Here is a 21,065-nt window from a genome sequence, read left to right as displayed (position 1 = left end):
TCCCTGTTCTACACCGAGAGCCATCAGCACCCGAGGCCACGGCACCCGAGATAGTGGCACTTTAGCGCTGGACACGGGCCGGCCCCTCACCAGATAGCACGCTTCTCACTGTCAACCGCAGCGCTGGAAATGAGGTTAAATGGGCCTATCTGCACGCCATGGAAGACTCTTCTATTTATATTAACTGCACTGACAAGACTCTATTCTGTGCACGGAGCCAAGGCTGTTCTTGGATATGGTTATAAATAAACGCAGAGGTATCCACAAGGATGCCTATTTGTCCACTCTGTACAGTAGTCTTTTGTTTGGAGGAATGAGATGCAGATGTTTTACGGGATGATATCTTCAGTGAAAGCTATGTTTTTGTCTGTTTTTATTGGGAGATGATTCCTTTATTTTGCTTGATTTGTATGTTTTTATATAATATGAAGCAAAATGAAAATGAGTTGCCCGTAAAAGGCCTATGTCCCGCTTAGTAACTCTCCTATTTGTCCCAATGTTCGGCAAATTTATCCCTTTTTAAGTTGCAAAAGTTACCGTAGTCTCTTCATGTCAAATGTTATTTCAGTCCATTTCCTTGTTATTATTGCTTTGTTTTTGCTGCAGCCATAAGTATATTCCACAGGTATCCATCTATCGTTTCCATTGTTGGAGTTTTACATTCAAGATACTTTGTTTTATGGTCAATGTGACTGTCGGTGTTGAAGACTGTCTGCAGTGCCTCATTAATCTCAGTTCAGTATTTATGAATAACTGGACAGTCCCAAAGCACATGATCGTGATGAGATATTTGGCAGCCACATTTTGTCCTTGTGAATAATGTGCACTTTGACATGGTGTTATAAAATAGCCTGATACATTTTTCCAACAGAATTCTTTCCAAACATGAGATTCTTCATCAGTTATAACACAGTTTCTTTCTTTATCCCAAGATTTTTCATACATCTAGTAAAATTGTTGTTACGATCAGTAGTTTTGAGATGATTCTTCTGGAGAGTTCTGATTTCTATGCTTCAATAAAAAGGGGGTCAATGTTTGGTAGATGATTTCTAAATGGCAGACTAAAACATTTACTTGTAAAATGATTTTTTAAACGTTGCCATCTGGAGTCTCACTAACCAGAGACACATAAACAACAAAGCAGTTCCAGCTGTGAAGTTTGAACACATTTGCCATCATCTTTCACACTATGTAGTGAGAAAATGGACAAGAAGGAACATTTCTAAATAATTAGAGAAAATGTGTTCTATATCAGAACTCATTTTGGCCATGGTTTCCTTCTTTCTATCTGTTTTTCAGCCTCTATGAATGAGTGACTGGCAGATTCAACCAATCACAGGAAAGTGTAAACTCTGAGAGGAAGTTGATCCCTTTAAATAGACAATATAAAACCATTCAAGTGTGCATTATTCATTCATGCTGCTGTCGGATTCAGAAATTCTTCATTGACTTGCATTAGTCGACCAGAAGCGTGAAAACATGCCTTTTCCTTTCTTCTATGGTTTCAAGAAATGTATAAATTGTTTGACAATACAAATTTTGGTTGAGTGAGACAAAAATTTGCCCAGTTTTCTTTCTCAAAGGTTTTCACCTGGAAACTACAAAGTTGTCTAATCTGCACTTACATTTGTTTTATTATTTAATTTAATAAACTTGCATCCATAGATCGTAACTTTGAGACTGTTTCATCAAAATGCATTTATCTCCAATAAGGACATAAAGATGAGCTCTTTAAGTAGCACCTACACACCAACTTTGATTTGTTAATATCTAATTCCAAGCCTGAATTATTAAAGTTTTAAGTTAAAAAAACATTCCTCTGTAAATTGTTTTGTATTTAACATAATACAATAAGACATTTATACCTCATATGTTCCAAATATGGGCATTATCGGCAGTTTTTACACATTAAATGCTTATTTTTATGGGAGTGTCTGCAGTGCCGCGGCGCGCGGCCAAAACTGCCATGTTATTTTTGTGCCAGCCGCGCGCCGCGGCTCCTGAAACTGCGCCACTAATTGACCGCGTTTTAGCGCCGTTTTAGACCGCGCCGGGTTAAGGTTAGGGTTAGGATTAGGGTTAGCGTTAGGGTTAAGGTTAGGGTTAAGATTAGGGTTAGGGTTAGGGTTAAGGGTTAAGGTTAGGGTTAGGGTTAGGGTTAGGGTTAAGGTTAGGGTTAGGGTTAAGGTTAGGGTTAAGGTTAGGATTAGGGTTAGCCATGAGGCTATAACGGGCTATAAGGGAAATGGAAACTGCGGTCCCTGAAACTGCACGGCCATTTGACCGCGCCGCGGCTCTCCCGCCCAGCCTATTTTTATAGGAAAACATATGCTGAAAAACTTGTAATAATTTTTTTTCTTGGAATATATAAGTTCTTCCTGTAAGTGAAAGTGGAAGTTTCAATTTGACAACTCTAAATTTAGGATTTGTTCCTCTTCACCTGCAGTGTCTCGTCTTAAGACACTACTGACTGATCAATCAAGGACACAAACAAAGGCATGAAACGAGAGTTGTACTCAAGTCAAGCCGAATTAACCAGAAGTGTATAAAACTGCACATCAGAGTTAGTAGAACATTTGCACACAATGACTGACCTAAAAATAGTGTTGAATGCACTGGAAATCATTCTTTGAACTAACAATTTACAACGGAATGGTGAACATATTGGACTCAACTTTTCCCCCACCTCTTTTTACACTTTGATTCCAACGGCACAGTCGGCCTTATCTTCCACCATCTTTTTCCACTGCGCTATTTTGCCGATTTGGGGGGAAAACGAGAGTAGCAGCAGCTGTTGCGTTGAGGTAACATCCACCGCAGAACCACTTACTTGGCCTGTAAACAGAATCAGATGGCGTGCGTTGTTTGGACTCACCGAGCAGCTGGACCCCTCTGGTCAGGCCGTACACGTCGATGAGCGCCCAGAGCGGTTCGGACATGTGCACGCCGCTGAAGAAGAGCATGGGGTTGGACTGGTTGACGCGGTAGAAGACCCGGCCCTTCTTGTCCACCCAGAAGGAGATGACGGTGCCTTCGTTGGAGAGTTCCTCGGGGAGCGCCTTGGCCCAGAAGCCGCTCTGGGACACTAGGTCGGGACAGGCGTACTTGGGGAGGCTGTCCGGGTTGATCCGCGACGGGTCCTTTGATGTGAAGCCCAGACGCAGCGCTCCGCTCCAGCAGCACTGCTTCTTAGTGATCTGGGGGAATGGTGATCAAATATACATGAGGTTTTGCTTCTTTTTAAACTTTTATCTTTAACTTTAAATTATGTTAATAAACTGGAATGTTGCACTGATGATTACATGTAGGTTAAGGCTGCAATACTATAAATAAAATAATCATAGTTGTATTTTGATCATTGTAATCTAGACTATACAGATTATACAAAAAGACCTATTTATAATAATATAATATAAGACAGGGAAATTATTAAATCAAAATGTCAAAAACGAGTAAACAATAATACTCTTCATTAATAAATATCAATCTAGAAGCTTTTAGTCACAATACCAACTTTTTATTTTGTTGATCATTTATTTTTGAAGTCTCAATTTACTATAAAAAGACAAAAGTAATTGTCCCTAATGTTGGGGGATATGGCAAAAAACAAATCATGATTTATATTTCCTTGTATTTACTAATCATAATTTTCCAATCTTTTTTTCTTATAAATAACAAATATATACGTAATTTAACATAACAATCATGAAACTAAATAATTCACACTTTTAGCCATGTCACACAAAAATGTATCCCTCTAAAACCAAAATTTGATGGTTATTTTTTTGCTGGTGTGACTATTGTATGAATGCTTTTATGGTACAGGCATTTGTTTTGTATTAAAGTTAAACTGAACCACTGTGTAACTGACTGTTATTCATCATATAGTTTGAGAGGTTTTTGAAAGAAAGAACCCACCCAGAATCCGACAAGGCAATGCCAGTTCCACACCAGGACCTTCTTGCAGTCACCGACATTATTTCAATTTGCAATCATCACTTTACAAGCTTCTACTGATATTTTCTATACATTTCAATACTAAAAAGGGCAAAACAAATCTAATAATTATTGATTAATTAAATGTTTTATTCGATTGACGCTTTTGTCTTTTTAACAGTAATAGAACAAACAAAAACATTAGCTCAGAGCTAATTAGCAGACCTGGTCCCAACAACAAAACATTTCGATTGAACTAAATATCTAATGTTTTATGTCTCAAGTGTTCGGTGCGTTGTGTTTTTACCTTGAGTCGGACCTGCTCGTACACAGCGATGGGTCTGTTGCTGAAGGTGATGGCGTTGCAGAAGCTTCCCTGTCTCTTCACGGTCCTCTGGGACAGGTCCATGAGGATCTGGCAGCCTTTGGTGCTGGGGTGGAACAGCAGGGGGAAAGACGACAGGCCGCAGGGCTGGAGGGGCGGGCAGCGTTTGGGCTTGTGATGGCATCGGTGCGTCGTCGAGGGAAACGGGCCGTTCATTGAATCTATGTGCAAATCAGAACTGGGGATTAGGGATGATGAAAAAATAATAGAATTGTTGGATACAGTTGCAGTCGCAGATACAGGACGTAAACAGCTCCAAAGAGGCTTAAAGGGCTGTGTATGACGGGGTTTTATCGTTTTCGAATTTAGACTTTATTAGGTGGATTAATACTTAACGTAAATGTCAGTTTTACACCAATCAAATAGAAGTTTATAATGAAATGTTTTTAAAAAGCTGTTGAAAATGACAGGAAGTAGAGCAAACATATTGATGACATCGCTCTAAAGAGACATTAACGTTTATATATTTCTATTTCTCAAACAATAACTTCTGTGACATGGAGAAGTTTTGGCTTGGTGTTCAACATGGTCACTGGGTGATGTGATCATTTACAACCAGGAAGTAAAATGTTAAACCTACTGGGGTGTCATATTCATTTTATTTCCTAATCCAGGGAAAATCCAATGAGAAAAGTTCTCTTTTTTATGGGTTCCCTGTTAAATTGCACTTTAAAGCTGCTTTATTCTGACACGGGTGGATTTTATCTTTTGTCACTATTTATTAAATGGTGATGGAGCCATGAACGAGGAAACTATAAACCTTTAAATGCTCTAAAGGCGTGCTTGGCTCTACGTGTCATTAAATAAAGGCGCCCGCAGTAAAACACAGGGTTTATTTGGACATTGTCTCCCTGTTTACTAAGAAAATGACCCAGTTGGACATTTTTACAACTGATAACTTGTTTAGAGGCTGTTGAGGCACAGAATCAGACATGAGAGAATTAGGATGAGAAAAGACAAAGTCAAATATATTATATAATAATACATAATAAATAAATGCATACAATAGAAAGGTCTGATGACATTATTGTATTGTTATCTGTATTATAATGATCTGTATTAGCAGTTGTAGTTCATATCTCAGTCCTCTCTCAAATGTGCACAATGACCGCTTTTTACCTCAAAACCCCCGCCATAGACACAATAAATGGATACATTCTATCAGCAGGAAAAGGTCATCACAGAAAAATACACTGACGATTAAGGACTGGACCGACATTATAACTGACCAATGGAAAATGGACCCTGACCGACCCTGGACTAACTTTGACTTTTGTATTTTTAATTTACTTTTCTATGGATGCCCTCTTAATTTTCTAATTTTACGTTTACTTATTTTGTTCTCTCTGGTCTTGTCCTGTTTTTTTGGGTTTGTTTTTTAACTTTAAAATTGAGAAAATGTGTGTTTTTAATTAAATATACTATACTATTTTAGCGTTCCACGTTTCACCAAATGAACTAGAAAGTGTACGCATGCACCTGCCATCAAAAGAGCAGGTCTGAGCCAAGATAAATTGATTTCAAAGATCCAGAATGCACTGCACTTGAAGGCCACACAGGCCCACTCAAGTCATGCAGATGAAAGGAAAATGCAGCTGTGAAAAGTTAGTCAAATGGCCCTTATTTTACTAATGGTTATTCTCGCCAAAAAGCAGTTTTGAAATGGCTTGTGTTACGTCTGACTTCTGCATAACAGGAATACATGTGAGAATGAAGGCACATACAGATTTAAATAGAAATATTGCCAAAAAAGTTTAAAACAAATGATTCATGCACGATTCAGGATTCAGGAATCGCACTTTTGCGTTGGTAATGATGATCTACTTCTGCAGCCACTGACCATCAGAGACATAAGTTTGTGATGCGTGAGATGTGGCCAAAGCGAGAGTAAACCGGAAACAACTTCCTGTTTACTGTAAGATGTCATTTATTTAACTTTTCTGCAGCCCTACGACGCATTGTCACGTCTCTTTATGAAATACGATAGGTTTGGATAAAGTTAGACGCATTATGCAAAGGAAGAATAATATTTTGGGTCTTAAACTACCAATGACGCCCAAGATCACAATGGACGTCATAGCCACATATCTTTCGGTTAGTGGGCAATTTTTACTAACTGAACTTGTGCCATTCAAAACTATCACACTATTCAAAATATTATTTTACTGCCGCAAAGTGGGACTGGAAATGAAAGAAGTGGAAAAGATTAGCCACAGAAAAAAAACTGTGAGTCACGCTAATCACCACAGGTTTATACTTTCTCCTCTCAGAACATGGGGAATTGGTTCGTCCTACTTTTAAGAACCCAGCCCTGATAAATCTCCCTGCACATCACGTCTGCCAGCATCGGTGTGAATGCTGACAGATTTACTGGTGGAATCTTGGGTAAAGTCTCCAGGGAAGTCCCCATTGGACTCAAATGGTCCGTGTCTCCCGCTGCTGGTGGTTTGGAGACGCTCCTCACATGATGTTTTTATTCATTTAGAGCCAGACATCTGATGATTCATGGATGAGAAGGATATGTTTCTCTCCTGCAGTGTAAACAAGCCCGATACTCCATGCATGAAAAGTAGGGTTGAAACAAATTATCACTAAACTTACAAACGTTTCAACTAAAAAGTTGAAACAGTAAAATAGTGCTGTATTTTGCCCCCGAACTTCGCGTTAACGGTCCCCTTGGCCAGGGGGCGGTTCCAGGTTGTGCTACCTACACGACTGTAACACTGGCGTAAAGAGGCTGGACTAGGCCGCTGGAGGCTGGAGTGGGATGGTACAAGTACATATATGGTCATAGCGTTTGAACCAATGACATTTAACTGTGGCATTCAAAAGCAGATGTTTGGAGTCATGCCTCTGATACAGGCAAAGGAAGACGTGAGCCTCAAAGTCAAACGGCGAGAAAGAACATTTGTATGGTATTTGCTTCTAGCTATTTGGGTGCCCTAAGTAGAAATGCTCAGTGGTGCCCCCATACCCCCAATCCCCTTTGAACTTTTAAAAAATACATATATTACTTGAATCACAATCCTTAGGGGATCTGGGGATTGTATCATTTCCTGTTTTCTGGTGCATTTTAGATGTAATAAAATTACATTCCCCTCCCCCCACAGTCCTTAAATTTCCTTGCTCCGCCCCTGTTCTAGCATCACCCAAAGCCCTTCTCCTGCTCTTCTGCAAAACAGGTCGAGGCACTAAAATACACTGCAGGCTGCAAAAGATTGATGCTTTCTATTGCATTTATAAAAACATGATTTAGAGAGACATTTATAAGAAGTTTAACCGCTTTGGCTTTGGGCACACAGCTCCACGGAGCCGCGCCAGCTCGATGCATCACATGTCTATTTCATTCGTTCTTTTTCACTGTTTTTAGTTGAAAATGATTCAGATTTTCATCTTCTGGCGACAGTTTTGCTCTTTGTGAATCAAAGAATACGAATGTTGAGTTTAAACTGCTCCCAGCTGAGCCCCTTATCTGTCTGTGTCATTTAAACTTGTGCAGTGGATCTGCACATGCACATCTCCAACTCATTTTGGAGAGAGAGAGAGGCAACGTCACTCAAGTCCTAAATGACAACTAAAGATAAAGTAGTCCTACTATATATGCTATATGTGTTTGATTGTAAAACAGTGTTCTCGCTGAGGGGTTTTGGCGGGTCGCCATGCTTCGGCTGGTCACCGCCATGCTCAAAAGATACCACCAGGTATTAAGATCTTAAAGTAGTACTTTTCACTCACACCGCCCACGGCGCTCAACCGTGCGAGCGAGTGGCCTTGTAGAAAAGGTTTTAAATACTTTTCGCGAGCGCCCGCACAGTTTGTCCCACCGCCATCCTTCAACCTCAGCCCAGCAAGAACACTGTAAAAGAAACAGTGCAGCTGCCTCACAAATAGCCTATTCTGTCATTCAATCCAAACTGCCTGTTCAGGCTGGTGGTGCCCCTCGGAACACCTGATGCCCCTCGGAGCACCTGGTGCCCCTCGGAACACCTGATTCCCCTCGGAACACCTGGTGCCCCTCGGAACACCAGGTGCCCCTCGGAACACCTGGTGCCCCTCGGAACACCAGGTGCCCCTCGGAACACCAGGTGCCCCTCGGAACACCAGGTGCCCCTCGGAACACCTGATTCCCCTCGGAACACCTGGTCCCCCTCGGAGCACCTGGTGCCCCTCGGAACACCAGGTGCCCCTCTGAACACCTGGTGCCCCTCGGAACACCTGATTCCCCTCGGAACACCTGGTGCCCCTCGGAACACCAGGTGCCCCTCGGAGCACCTGGTGCCCCTCGGAACACCAGGTGCCCCTCGGAACACCAGGTGCCCCTCGGAACACCTGGTCCCCCTCGGAGCACCAGGTGCCCCTCGGAGCACCTGGTGCCCCTCGGAACACCAGGTGCCCCTCGGAACACCAGGTGCCCCTCGGAACACCAGGTGCCCCTCGGAACACCTGGTGCCCCTCGGAACACCAGGTGCCCCTCGGAGCACCAGGTGCCCCTCGGCCTCGGAGCACCTGGTGCCCCTCGGAACACCAGGTGCCCCTCAGAACACAAACCACGCTTTGTTTTTCAATTTTGGGATCAAATTGAACAAAATAGTATCACTGATTTGTTTTGGTTAATCAACATGAAAACAAATAAATCAAAAATAAATAAATCCTTTTTCGTTTTTAAAATTTAAAAAAATCATTTGAACATAACATACATATATATATACATATCCCTCCTCTTTGTGTGCTATTCAAGGCACAGGGACTGTATTGAACTATGTTCATTATTCTATAATTTGTGTTATTTATGCCCATGAAGGTGTTTTTATAAGTTTTTTATTTTTTACTTTTGTACCTACTTTGTGTTGCAACAGTGGAATTTCCCCATTGTGTGACAAATAAAGACTTATCTTATCTTATTATCTTGTCCTTATGGGGATAGTAATACGACTCAGGCATGTTACCCATGTCATGTTTTTCAGTGCACTAGGGTAGGACGTTTATTAATTATGATTCTGGTCATTCACAGAATGCACCAGACCACGCCCTCAGTTTGCTTCACTCCACCTCATATGTTGGCATGATCACACCTCTTGTTTAGAGTTCCATGCCCTGAGCTCTCAGCAGTTGCACCGATGCAAGGTAAAGAACGCCCAAGTTACCGTGAAGGAGTTCAAATAAGGACATGGCTGAGGTTTTATGCAAGATCCTCCACTGAGGAAGCATCATTTAAACATGAAGTTCAGTTTGGACGGAGCAACAAATGATGACAAGAACATAGATACTGAAAGTTTAAAGTGTATGCTGTATATTTTCTAACTATTTGCAAAGTATAGCAAATAGTGCTTTTTATCTCAATGTTAGATAACAAAAATCCACAAATCGATTTTAATTATTTATTTTCTAAACTAATATAATAATGCTGTTAATTTAGCTGTTTTTTTGCTTTTCTTTCTAATATTTCTACAATTGATAGAAATCTATAAGCCAGTATTTGTGAGCATCTTGAGGAATCTAAATCCACACCACACAGCTGACAGCTGACAGCTGAGGTCCACTCCGGTCAGGACAGGGGGGACAGGGTGGCTTTGGAGTTGATTCCCCTGAGAAGAAATCAATTAGAGCTGTCGGCCCAGTGCAAACAGTGGTCATTTACCTCCTCAGCACCAGTCTCTTTGCTACAGTCTTATGTTCTGAGGTGATCCAGATAGAAAACAATAACCAAATGTTGATGCAAATATATGATAGTGTTTGATATCTCACAAATACTGTTTTTATACCGTACACACTAAACACTCTAAATACAAGGCATTTCTGTCTCTCTGAGCGTGCGCTCCTCTCTATCCTTTCTATCCCCTCACTCCTCTCGCTCTACTCGCTCTTCTTTATCCTCTCACTCCTCTCTATCCTCTCGCTCCTCTCTATTCTCTCGCTCCTCCATCCTCTCACTTTACTCGCTCCTCTCTATCCTCTCACTCCTCTATCCTCACGCTCCTCCATCCTCTAACTCTACTTGCTCCTCTCGCTCCTCTCTGTCCTCTCGCTCCTCTCTGTCCTCTCGCTCCTCTCTGTCCTCTCGCTCCTCTCTGTCCTCTCGCTCCTCTCCCTCCTCTCTATCCTCACGCTCCTCCATCCTCTCTGTCCTCTCGCTCCTCTCTGTCCTCTCGCTCCTCTCTGTCCTCTCGCTCCTCTCTGTCCTCTCGCTCCTCTCTGTCCTCTCGCTCCTCTCTGTCCTCTCGCTCCTCTCCCTCCTCTCTATCCTCACGCTCCTCCATCCTCTCTGTCCTCTCGCTCCTCTCTGTCCTCTCGCTCCTCTCTGTCCTCTCGCTCCTCTCTGTCCTCTCGCTCCTCTCTGTCCTCTCGCTCCTCTCCCTCCTCTCTATCCTCACGCTCCTCCATCCTCTCTGTCCTCTCGCTCCTCTCTGTCCTCTCGCTCCTCTCTGTCCTCTCGCTCCTCTCCCTCCTCTCTATCCTCACGCTCCTCCATCCTCTCTGTCCTCTCGCTCCTCTCTGTCCTCTCGCTCCTCTCTGTCCTCTCGCTCCTCTCCCTCCTCTCTATCCTCACGCTCCTCTCGCTCCTCTCTGTCCTCTCGCTCCTCTCTGTCCTCTCGCTCCTCTCTGTCCTCTCGCTCCTCTCCCTCCTCTCTATCCTCACGCTCCTCCATCCTCTCACTCTACTCGCTCCTCTCTGTCCTCTCGCTCCTCTCTGTCCTCTCACTCCTCTCTGTCCTCTCGCTCCTCTCCCTCCTCTCTATCCTCACGCTCCTCCATCCTCTCACTCTACTCGCTCCTCTCTGTCCTCTCGCTCCTCTCTGTCCTCTCGCTCCTCTATCCTCTCACTCTACTATTTATTATATTTTATTCAGATAATGACAGACATAACCAGTGAATGTCCTGCTTTAGGTCCAAAGGGTTGTGTCAGAAGCTCCAGCTCGGTATCGGTCGGCTCTTTGATCGTGGCATAAATTGTGGTTCACTGGTGCCTTGCCTTGTTCTGTCTTGTTCTGCCGTTGCTGTGGCAGCCGTGGCTCAGCCTTTGCTCAGAAAAAGCTGTCACAAGTGCAACAAAACACATATAGTATGTACATATAGTAGGTGACAGACCTAGCCCGATCCACTCTGTAAAACATAATATGGATATGAAAGGGTCCTGAACTGGTGTAGTTACACTTAATTGAAGCTAGTGAAAGTGACCCATCCTTCAATGCCACTGTGTGGAGTAGTGGAGGACCCATGTGCAGATCTTGAGCTAGGCTTGATCAGGACTACCTTAGCTGCATGGGGGAGTTTGTCTACTGGCTATGTTTTTGGTCGATTAAGTAAACCCAAATAGTCAGTGAAAACCACCCAGATCCTAGAAGAACTTACAAACTCCACACAAAAGGTCCCACAGTGCTAATAAAATAGTAATTTGAAACAGCAAGTAGTCCTGATAACAGAAATTCTACCGACAGGCCTCTTACACTGGGACCTGGGATCTGTGAGGGGAGGGTGCTTTCGAGTGTACCGCTATTTTCTATTTTCCTGTTGAGAAAGTTTTCAATATCATGCCCATATTGATACAAATCTGTGTTTAATTTGTCAGCCTTTTCACTCCATTTACTTCTAGTGCTGTTTCCAAAGAATCGAATCATCCTCAGCTCCAGCCAAGTGTTCTGTACCGGCTGTGTTTTTTGTTAAGCTCTCTTCTTGATTATGTCGCAGGAGAACAATGTGTTATTGTACTGCCTGGACAACAGTGGTCTATAATGAAGTCATAACAACTCCTCTCAATACAACGGCTATGATGTCAGATGAGATGTGAGGTCTTCAGGAAGACACTACAGCCCTGTATTGTCCACAGCAGTGATAGACCAGGACTGAGCTTCCTGTTTGTCTGAAAAAAAGCACCTCTAAGGGCTTTTATATAGAAGCTGAGGTCATCTAAGGAAACTGGGGTTGTGCTACATCATTCGATATTGTATTATAACTGAGAATAATGTTTGTCCTTTTATTGTGCAAGATGCAATAACAGGAATTACAAGGAATTTCTCAACTGTGAAATCTTATCTGAAAAAAGAACAGTGTAATGGTGGGATATTCTCTCATTTGTGTTTGTGTTCAGAATTAAACACACAGATAACTTAAAAAGAGAAATACAGTTAACATTTCATGGCTTGTGTCTTGTAACCTGGTTTTGAATTTTGAACGAAAAACTATTTTTCAATCTGCTCACTAGAGGTGGACAATAAGCCATCGCAATTTTCTCTGAGCCATTATCACAATTTAGATTTTATCACGATTCATCTTCATTTACTATGTTGCCTCTACTTGATAATTAAAATCAACTGCTTGTTGTCAGAGTCCATACTTCACTAGGATTGGTTCCTTCTGTCTGTCTGTCACTCACAAAAATAATATATTGTCAAAAGGATGAGTTCACAATTACATTTGTATCACTACATGTTCAGCTTCCTAAATAAACCAATAAACCCATTGTGACGTAGGGTTCAGGGTGGAAATCTACTAGCACACGTCTTTCTTAAAGGGACTGTACCCATTTTTTAAATATATAACAGTACAGTACAGTACAGACATGTAAATTCAACTATCTACCGTATTTTTCTGACTTTAAGCTGACTTTAAGCTTTGCACCGTGGGGAGAAACTGTTATATGGGCCGCAGGGTGCATCAAATGTATAGATTTTTACTGTCAAACAGCCACCGGGGGGCACTCTAGCAGGAAGCGCAAGCGTTTGACATACTGTAGAAGAAGATGTCAGTGGGCAGTAGAACCACCGCCCAGGGAACACGTCGTATTCTCTGTTTTTTAAGCTTTAAAAATGTGTTTTATTACACTCAAACTCATATTCACAGAGAAATTAGTCTAATTAGGAAGTGACGCGGCAAAACGCAAAGACATATGTGCACATGCTAGTTGGTGTTAGCTTTACAGTGAAAAGTGCTTATAATGTTATATAATGCATATTGAATTAGGAAAGTGAGCGATATGTCGTCTGCTGCAAAGAAGGTTGTGCCTATTAAAAAGCATTGCAACATCCAACTACTGCATGCCAATAATCCACGTCTCTCCTTTTCCTAAAATGCACTGCAAACACGCACCATTGTATACACCATTGTAGCTAACGCATTGACTGTCACTCTGTGTTTATAAAGGCGCGCGGTCTGCCAGTGAGGCCCGAGCTAACACTGACCAGAGTCCTCTTGTGGAGATCCAGGTACCAAACTGACGTCACAGCAGCAGCCTCAGGAGCCGTGCGTTACACTCAGTGCACTAGTAAAGACTTGGCTGCAACTACCGGCCAATGACAAACATAACATAGTGATGATCTGGTTAGCGTCGCCTGCCTGTGATAGCATTCTTTAGCATGTTTTAGGCACAGAATGCTTTATTTTTGAATGCATGTTTTACAATAAACAATATGCAAAATTTGAATAGTGTATGTCTTCGTAACAACATTCCCGATATTACTTAAATGTCTATACCTCTACCATGGAAATATTGTTTTGCTCAAATTTAATTACAGTTTCCATTTTGCCATACAAAGATCCTCGGCGATGTTGCTTTGATAATGCAGTGCAAGCTTGGTAAAGGGTAGGGGGAGATAAAGGAGACTTTCCCTTGACCCACAAAAATGTGTTCCCTCAGAAACGGCTTATTATGTACAGAAAGCTAAAAAGCCTGCAGTACTCTCATTGTTTAACTAAATAGTGTTGTCAAAAATGTATACTCAGCTACTGTTTGATACAAAAACTTGTATAGAAACTAGATATTCTTTTGAGAGGGTATATATATTTTATAAATAGTAGGACCTTCCATCTATAGTTTTAGAATAGTCTTTGATCTGCTTTATATTTCGAATTAGCATTCAACCATATGGTAACATTAAAAGTTTAATTAAACTACTATTATGTTGTGTGTATTTCAGTTTAAACAATATTGAAATTCTCATTGTAGTATGAAATTTGGTATTGAGTATCAAGTCTTTTTCACAATCAAGTTAGAAATGTTAGTGACATTACAACTAAATATTAAGAAGAGTGTATTTGTGATCAGGCTGCAGCCGCTCTTTCACATTTTAGATGTGTTTTAGCTCTTACAGCAGCAGATTTGATTACTCACCATTGACACTCACACAGTTTTGCCACGCACGGTCAAAATGACAAATGTCATGATGTTGTCTGCATAACCACTATTGATTAAAAGGTATTGTGTAGTAACATGTAATAAACAAAAACAAAAAAAAATCACAGTAAAATCATGTCATAATATCAGACTAATAATACGATATTGGGTCCACAAATATGCACTATTTATCTGATCTTTTTAACAAACAACAATAAGGATGCTTGTGAGTTTGAATAATGCCATCACTAAATAAGAATGTTTTCTTCTGACAGCTAACCCAGAGAATAGACCCAGTAACCCTAGGACATAAACCAGAACAAATACAAGCAAATTATATACTGTAGGATGCTCGCTTGCCCTCCAGCCCAACTGAAAACTGTCTGTTTACAATTAAGACAGTTATTAACACAGAATGCCATGACATCGCATGAACCCAAGCCATTGTATACAAAGGATCTCTAATCCATATAATCAAAGTACTTTAGTAATAAAAAAGATTGGCTTAGGAGGTGCTTTCTAGCAACCTTGACATGGACTAAAACAACTGCTTGTCCTTTGTGGTCAGTTAAACTATTAGCTTTGTTTCCCAAAGTCTGCCATTCCACGGGGATCCCTCCATATTGAAGCAAATTATTTGTTGAGAAAGAAACAAAAGAGAAACTTTATAGTCAACCAATCCCACAATACCCTAAGTCCACTCTAAGTCTTCCCTTCCCCATTGTAACCTGTGATGTGTTCATGCAGGAATGCCTTATCCACAGAGAAGCCCACAAAGCCTGGCTCTGGACCGTGGGACATGATCGGGATAAGATATATTTACAGTTCCGTAGACTGGCTGAGCTCTTGACGGGGCCAGGAATTCCCAAAGCTGAATCCAGGATTGCACTAAACACGGGTGGGTCATTCCAATATGTCAAGCTGGGACAAGGTTAATGATGGCTACAGTATAAATATTACAGGTACTATTAAAAAACATGAAGGGTGTAGTGTGTTCATTCATATTCTGAAGAAGGCATTGGACATTTGAACTTCTAAAAGAGCATTCATTGTTAAAATACAAAGTTTCTACACATAAGAATGCCTAAAAGAAGACTAAATTTAAGGATTTCCATCAATTCTCAAAGGTTGCCTAATATACAACCAGATCATGGACAAAAGCAACAATCTAATCTTTAAATAAAATCTCTCATGGCTCCCAGACCTTTGCTTCAATGTACCTTGCAATTTTTGTACTTGAGAGATATATTTTAAAGTAGCAATACACACTTTCGAGTACGTCTAAATTAAGTTGTCAACATGCAGATACGTTAACTTTAGTTATAGTCTATTCACTGTTGACAGGCAGGATGTAACAGATAAGAGCTGTCAAATGTATCCAAAATGAGATCCTACTCCATACAAAAAAAAAAGTTCCAAAACAAGACTCATTTGAACAAGTTTCCATACTAAAAAGACCCCATCAACAGGACAAGATCGGTCTTCTCCAGAACAGTTTTCGGCAGTTGAGCGTTGTCAGAAATATAGTATAAGACCACATGATTACATATAGAAAGTACTATTATTTAGTGTGGAATATTACATCACATTACTATTGTCTAGAAATATTGTGTTTTGTAATTATCATTGAGGTATCAAAATAGTTCTTACCCATAGAAGCTATTGAAATATTAGCAGTGTAATATTAACAAACATTTTTCTGAGTTGAAGAAACATACTGATTAAAAATGGTCCATCCAAGTAAGAAACATATATTCTGTATTTAATTTTCACACCATGCTCCTGTTTTATTGATCAAAAAGCAATCTATAAAAAAACAAGTTTAAAAGTTCTGGTCCCTGTGCAAATATCACATCTTTGCCAATGGCTTTATTATGTTTGTTCAATATGACATAGAAGATTATTGCAATGGGGCCTGCACCAGCACAATGTACAGATGTTCCATGAAGAGAATACACCTTTATCCAACAGGTCGTGACTTCGAAAACATAGTGAGACTTGAGTGAGGGAGAATGCGTGGTGCGCGCAGGACACCCACGTCTCCCACGCGGCTGAGCGCACGCGGGCTGCATCCACAACGCGCATTATCCTCACAATCCTCCATCAGCACAACACGGTGCGATACATTACGGTTCTGACTTACCGTAAAATGTATTCCTGGTGATCTGACCTCCCATGGCTCCCGGTAAGATGCGTTTTCCTCCCGTGTAAACTACCGGTGCACCCGCTGGTTTCACGAGAGCGCGCGCATCATCCGTATATTGCGTCTCCGCTGAGCGCTAAAATGAAAAAGATGAAATAAAAAAAATGTTGAGTCCGTTTACAATCGTTTGGAAACAGAAAATAAGAAAAAGAAGGCGGCAGCAGCGCGCAGACACGGTGTGGCGCGAGCTCGCTCCGCTCCGCGCACGCACCACGCTGGAATTAGCATAAAAGGTGGGAGGGGGGCGGGGCCGATGTGGTCATCACCGTCACGGACAAACGCGCTGTCCACAGCGTGACGTGGATCCATCACCTTTATTATGGTACATGCATATGCCACGAGTGACACTGAGACAGAGCAACGCAGGGGATTCATAGAATAATAGTATATATAATAATATATAATAATAGTATAGGTCCAACAGTCTATATTGTGTTTAGGCCTGGTTTAGCCCAGTTTAATCCTGATGTTGATCTGGTCCTGTTTTAGTCCCGTTTAGTCTTTTGTATATGGTGCAATAATCTATTATTCAGATTTAGTTATTGATTAGGTTAGTACTTGGATGAAAATGTCGTTGTGTCCTTAGGCAAGACACTTCACACTGCCTAGTATGGATCAGCTGTGTGTGAATGGCTGGTGGTGGGACTCAGTCGGCCCCAGGGCAGCTGTGGCTACAATAGTAGCTTACCACCACCATGTGCTGAGTGAATGAATAATTCACTGTGTTTGGAGAGCACTTCATTAGAAGCATGCGTTATTATTCAATCAATAAATATAACAATATTAGGTTACACTTTAAGCTAAGGTTCCTTAGTTTGCATTATAAGGCATTAATAAGCCATGGTTATTTATTTATGCTCTAGCATTTGTAGATGGCTTAGTTACAATATAATGACTTATGTATAAATGTGAATTTATTATTAAAAATAACGTGTGTTAATAAACCATGGACAGAATGTTTCAAGAGCAGTAACAAACTTCTTATTTAACAGTTTTCAATAACAAAGCCTTGCCTTATAAATAGCTTACTAAAGAACCTTTTTATTTAAGCATTTCCCTTTTATCTTCTTTATCCCAGAGGATCCATTGAAGCACATTGAGCAATGCAGTAATAATGGAATGAGTCAAACAAAGCTCTCAGGTGCAGAGTCACAGGAGGACTTGTCAGGTGGGGTCATCTGGAGCCAGCGTCCAGGGCCAGACACAATGTAGCCTATATGTCATATAATACAAGAACAATGTATGTAATAATGTGCAAATTGTTATTATTATAATGTTCTCCCTCACATAGGCTAATACAGTTTCTGCCAGGGTTTCACTCTAACATCAGAGAAACCAAAAGTTCTGGGCATGAATATGATATAGTAATAAAAGAGGAAAATATGTTGAAGTTCCATTTATTCATAACATAAAGAGAGTGTGTGGAAGCTGTAGAAATGTCAGTGCACAGTCTGGTCACAGTGACATTTGAGACGGTGGAGTTGAGACATCAGCATCATCAGGATCCTGCTGCTGTATTTGTCTTACAACAGCAGGCTCCTGATAGTGACAGACATGAATGTGAAGTCAGGCTGTGATGATGAGCTCAGAAGACAAGTCTGACTCTTGTTGCACCTTAAAACACTTCAAATGAAAATGAATAACTGCGTGCGTAAAAAACGTTACACATAGAAGAACAATTGCAACAGTGTAAAAACGGTGTGACAAAAAGACAACACAATCTGATTTTCCTCATAAAAATGTATATTGCAGTTCGTGCAGTTTGATTGTTACTAAAATGTTGAATACAAAAACACGTTGAACAGCAGACTACTTTTCCATTTGTCGGGTACATGTGGCTGCACACATATTGAAAAAAAGCTAGGGATTTAAAACAAAATATATTATATATATATATATATATATATATATATATATATATATATATATATATATATATATATATATATAATTAATATAATATATATAATAGAATTAATATATAATTACTATGTAAATTTAAAAGAAACTCATCCTCACCCTCCATGAGCGTTCTCTATTTATTCAAGCTCAGGTCCTCTACCAGAGGCCCCTGGGAGCTTGAGGGTTCTTCAGTATCTTTGCTGTTCCTGCACTGCACTTTCGGGACTGAGATGTCTGATGTTTTTCCTGGATCTGCTCAAGTCACTCCTCCAGTTCGGGGTCACTGTCCCAAGTTCTCCGATCACTGCAGGCACCACTGATACCTTCACCTCCAGGCCTTCTCCAGCTCCTCTCTGAGGCCTTGGTATTTCTCTAGATTCTCATGTTCTTTATTCCGGATGTTTCCATCCCATGACACTACAATGTCCACCACCACTGTGGCTTTCCTCTGACCCTTGTCCACCACCACTATGTCCGGTTGGTTCGCTATTACCATTCGGTCAGTCTGTATCTGGAAGTCCCAGAGGACCTTGGCTCGGTCATTCTCCACCACCTTTGGAAGTGTTTCCCACTTTGTCCTTGGGGTCTCCAGCCCGTACTCTGCACAGATGTTTCTGTACACTATGCCAGCTCCTGGTTATGCCGCTCCATGTCTCCTGTCCCTGCCAGCATCCTGCACCCTGCAGTTATGTGTGGGATTGTCTTAGGGCCCCATTGCACAGGTCTGGACCTCTATTGATCTGGTGCTCGGGGGCCTGCTCCTGTGCTGCCATGATCAGGGCCTCTGTCCTTCAGACCGGCTCTTTCTTACTATTGGTTGGATTTCGTTATATCAGCCACTTCAGTTATGTTCCGGTGGCACATCCCATGTAGGGGCGTGTCCTCACATGTAGGGGCGTGTCCTCACATGTAGGGGCGTGTCCTCACATATAGGGGCTTGTCCTCCCATGTAGGGGCTTGTCCTCCCATGTAGGGGCGTGTCCTCCCATGTAGGAGCTTGTCCTCCCATGATGGTCCCTCCAGCACCTCATCATCCTTTGTTCCCCAGTGTCTGAGACATTCACTGAGCACGTCGTCTGTAGGAGCCTTGTCCTTGATGTACTTATGGATCTTGTCCTGGATAGTGGCTCTCAGGCTCACTAGTCCCCAGCCTCCTTCCTTACGACTAGTGTACAGTCTCAGGGTGCTGGATTTGGGATGGAACCGCAAAAATATTCAACACCTGAAATTCCAAATAGAAAATTATTAGATAATGATTATTCCTCTGGATAAAAAGGAATTGAGGTGAGAAATTTGCCAGCATTTAAAAATCAAAACTTGATCATTATTTTCCATAAAAAACAACAACAAAAAAAGAAGAAGAAGACTTTTGTTTTTTAACTGCAATGGGTGTTTGAAAAAGTGCCAGTTATTTGCATTTCCTCTCTTTTCTAAGCTTTTCAGCAAACCGTATGGACGCTCCGTGCACCGTTCTGCTGTGAGGCTAATTGCAGCTGACGTGGGACCATGATGGGTAATGGTGCCTAACAGGCCGACATAACCTCCCGGCTCAGGCCGGAGCACTGTCTTCCATACAAGGGAAGTATGAGGAGACACCAGGGGGGTGTGGGTAACGTCCAAATATTTACATACATTTAATTGGTGACACACTTTTCATGGTCTCTGGTTTTAGCACCACGTTTATCACTGTATTCATTTTACACTTATGTGGCAGCTTGGCATTTTATGTGGGCTGTGTTTATGCATAAGGAAAGATGTATTTTGTGTTATGTTTTAAAGAGAGCTTTGATGTGAAGGGCTCTAAAAGAAAGACAATTTGACTGTATATTGTATATATATTCTGAAGCCATGTACCGGTATTTAGTTTATCATTAGTGTGTTCTTCTTCTTCTTTGGTGTTTGAATAGAAAGCAGTACATACCTCCTTACTTAATACGACGTGTGGCCTTCATGTGGTCCTGTCCTGGGCTGCGTGCTGTGCCTCGCCCCGTGTCTGTCCCATCTCCTTCAGCTCAGCCATAACTGTCTGTTGCCATGTTTTAACTCCGTTTGGTTTTCTCTTTCTATGTGGACTCCATTTAAGTGCTGCTTTTGGGATACAAATTTGGTCCATTCTCTGGCTTCTTCTTTTCTTATAATGGTTTCTGAAGCAACCGTTTTGGAAAGCATCGACCCCGTTCACATCACCTTTAACAACCCGCCAACATTCAGAAGATTGGTTTGACAATGCTATCATACAGCCTTATCTTTGTCTAACACTGTGGACTGCTTTCACTTCTTGATGGGTAGAAGTCTGATGAAGACTGATGAACGTGGCACAGGCCTTTCCTGGATTTGCTTTGATATCTTTTGTGCAGAATTGTCTTTGCTTGCAAGAAACCTCGGGTAAAGTGCTTAACAAAGTCGAGTGGTTCACCATTTACTCTGATTGGTAAGTCAGAGCCTGGCACTCGGGGGCATTGACGGTAAACCCTGTTTGTCTAGCAAAGTTCAGCCTGTCAGTTTTCTCTTGCAAGTGATTCTAGTTTGCA

General features: G+C 41.5%; 1 protein-coding gene across 1 annotated transcript in view; it reads right to left on the bottom strand.

Moving 5' to 3' along the window:
• The window catches only part of LOC140351477 (E3 ubiquitin-protein ligase NEURL1-like), a 46,851-nt gene extending 30,002 nt beyond the window's left edge, over window positions 1-16,849 (bottom strand). Inside the window, exons 1-3 of the mRNA XM_072437326.1 lie at window positions 16,573-16,849; window positions 4,244-4,482; window positions 2,876-3,197 (exon numbers count right to left, since the gene is read on the bottom strand). Of these exons, the coding sequence (XP_072293427.1) occupies window positions 2,876-3,197; window positions 4,244-4,482; window positions 16,573-16,606 (595 nt within the window). The 5' untranslated portion in view covers window positions 16,607-16,849. The remainder of the gene's footprint in view (window positions 1-2,875; window positions 3,198-4,243; window positions 4,483-16,572) is intronic.
• Between the last annotated feature and the right edge of the window lie 4,216 nt (window positions 16,850-21,065).

The sequence above is a fragment of the Eucyclogobius newberryi genome, unplaced genomic scaffold (genome assembly GCF_026437365.1).
Source record: "Eucyclogobius newberryi isolate DKJ021-1_F unplaced genomic scaffold, fEucNew1.0.hap1 SCAF_8, whole genome shotgun sequence".
Lineage (NCBI taxonomy): Eukaryota > Metazoa > Chordata > Actinopteri > Gobiiformes > Gobiidae > Eucyclogobius > Eucyclogobius newberryi.
The sequence above is the reverse complement of the archived record's forward strand: the minus strand, read 5'-3'. Positions and strand labels throughout refer to the sequence as shown.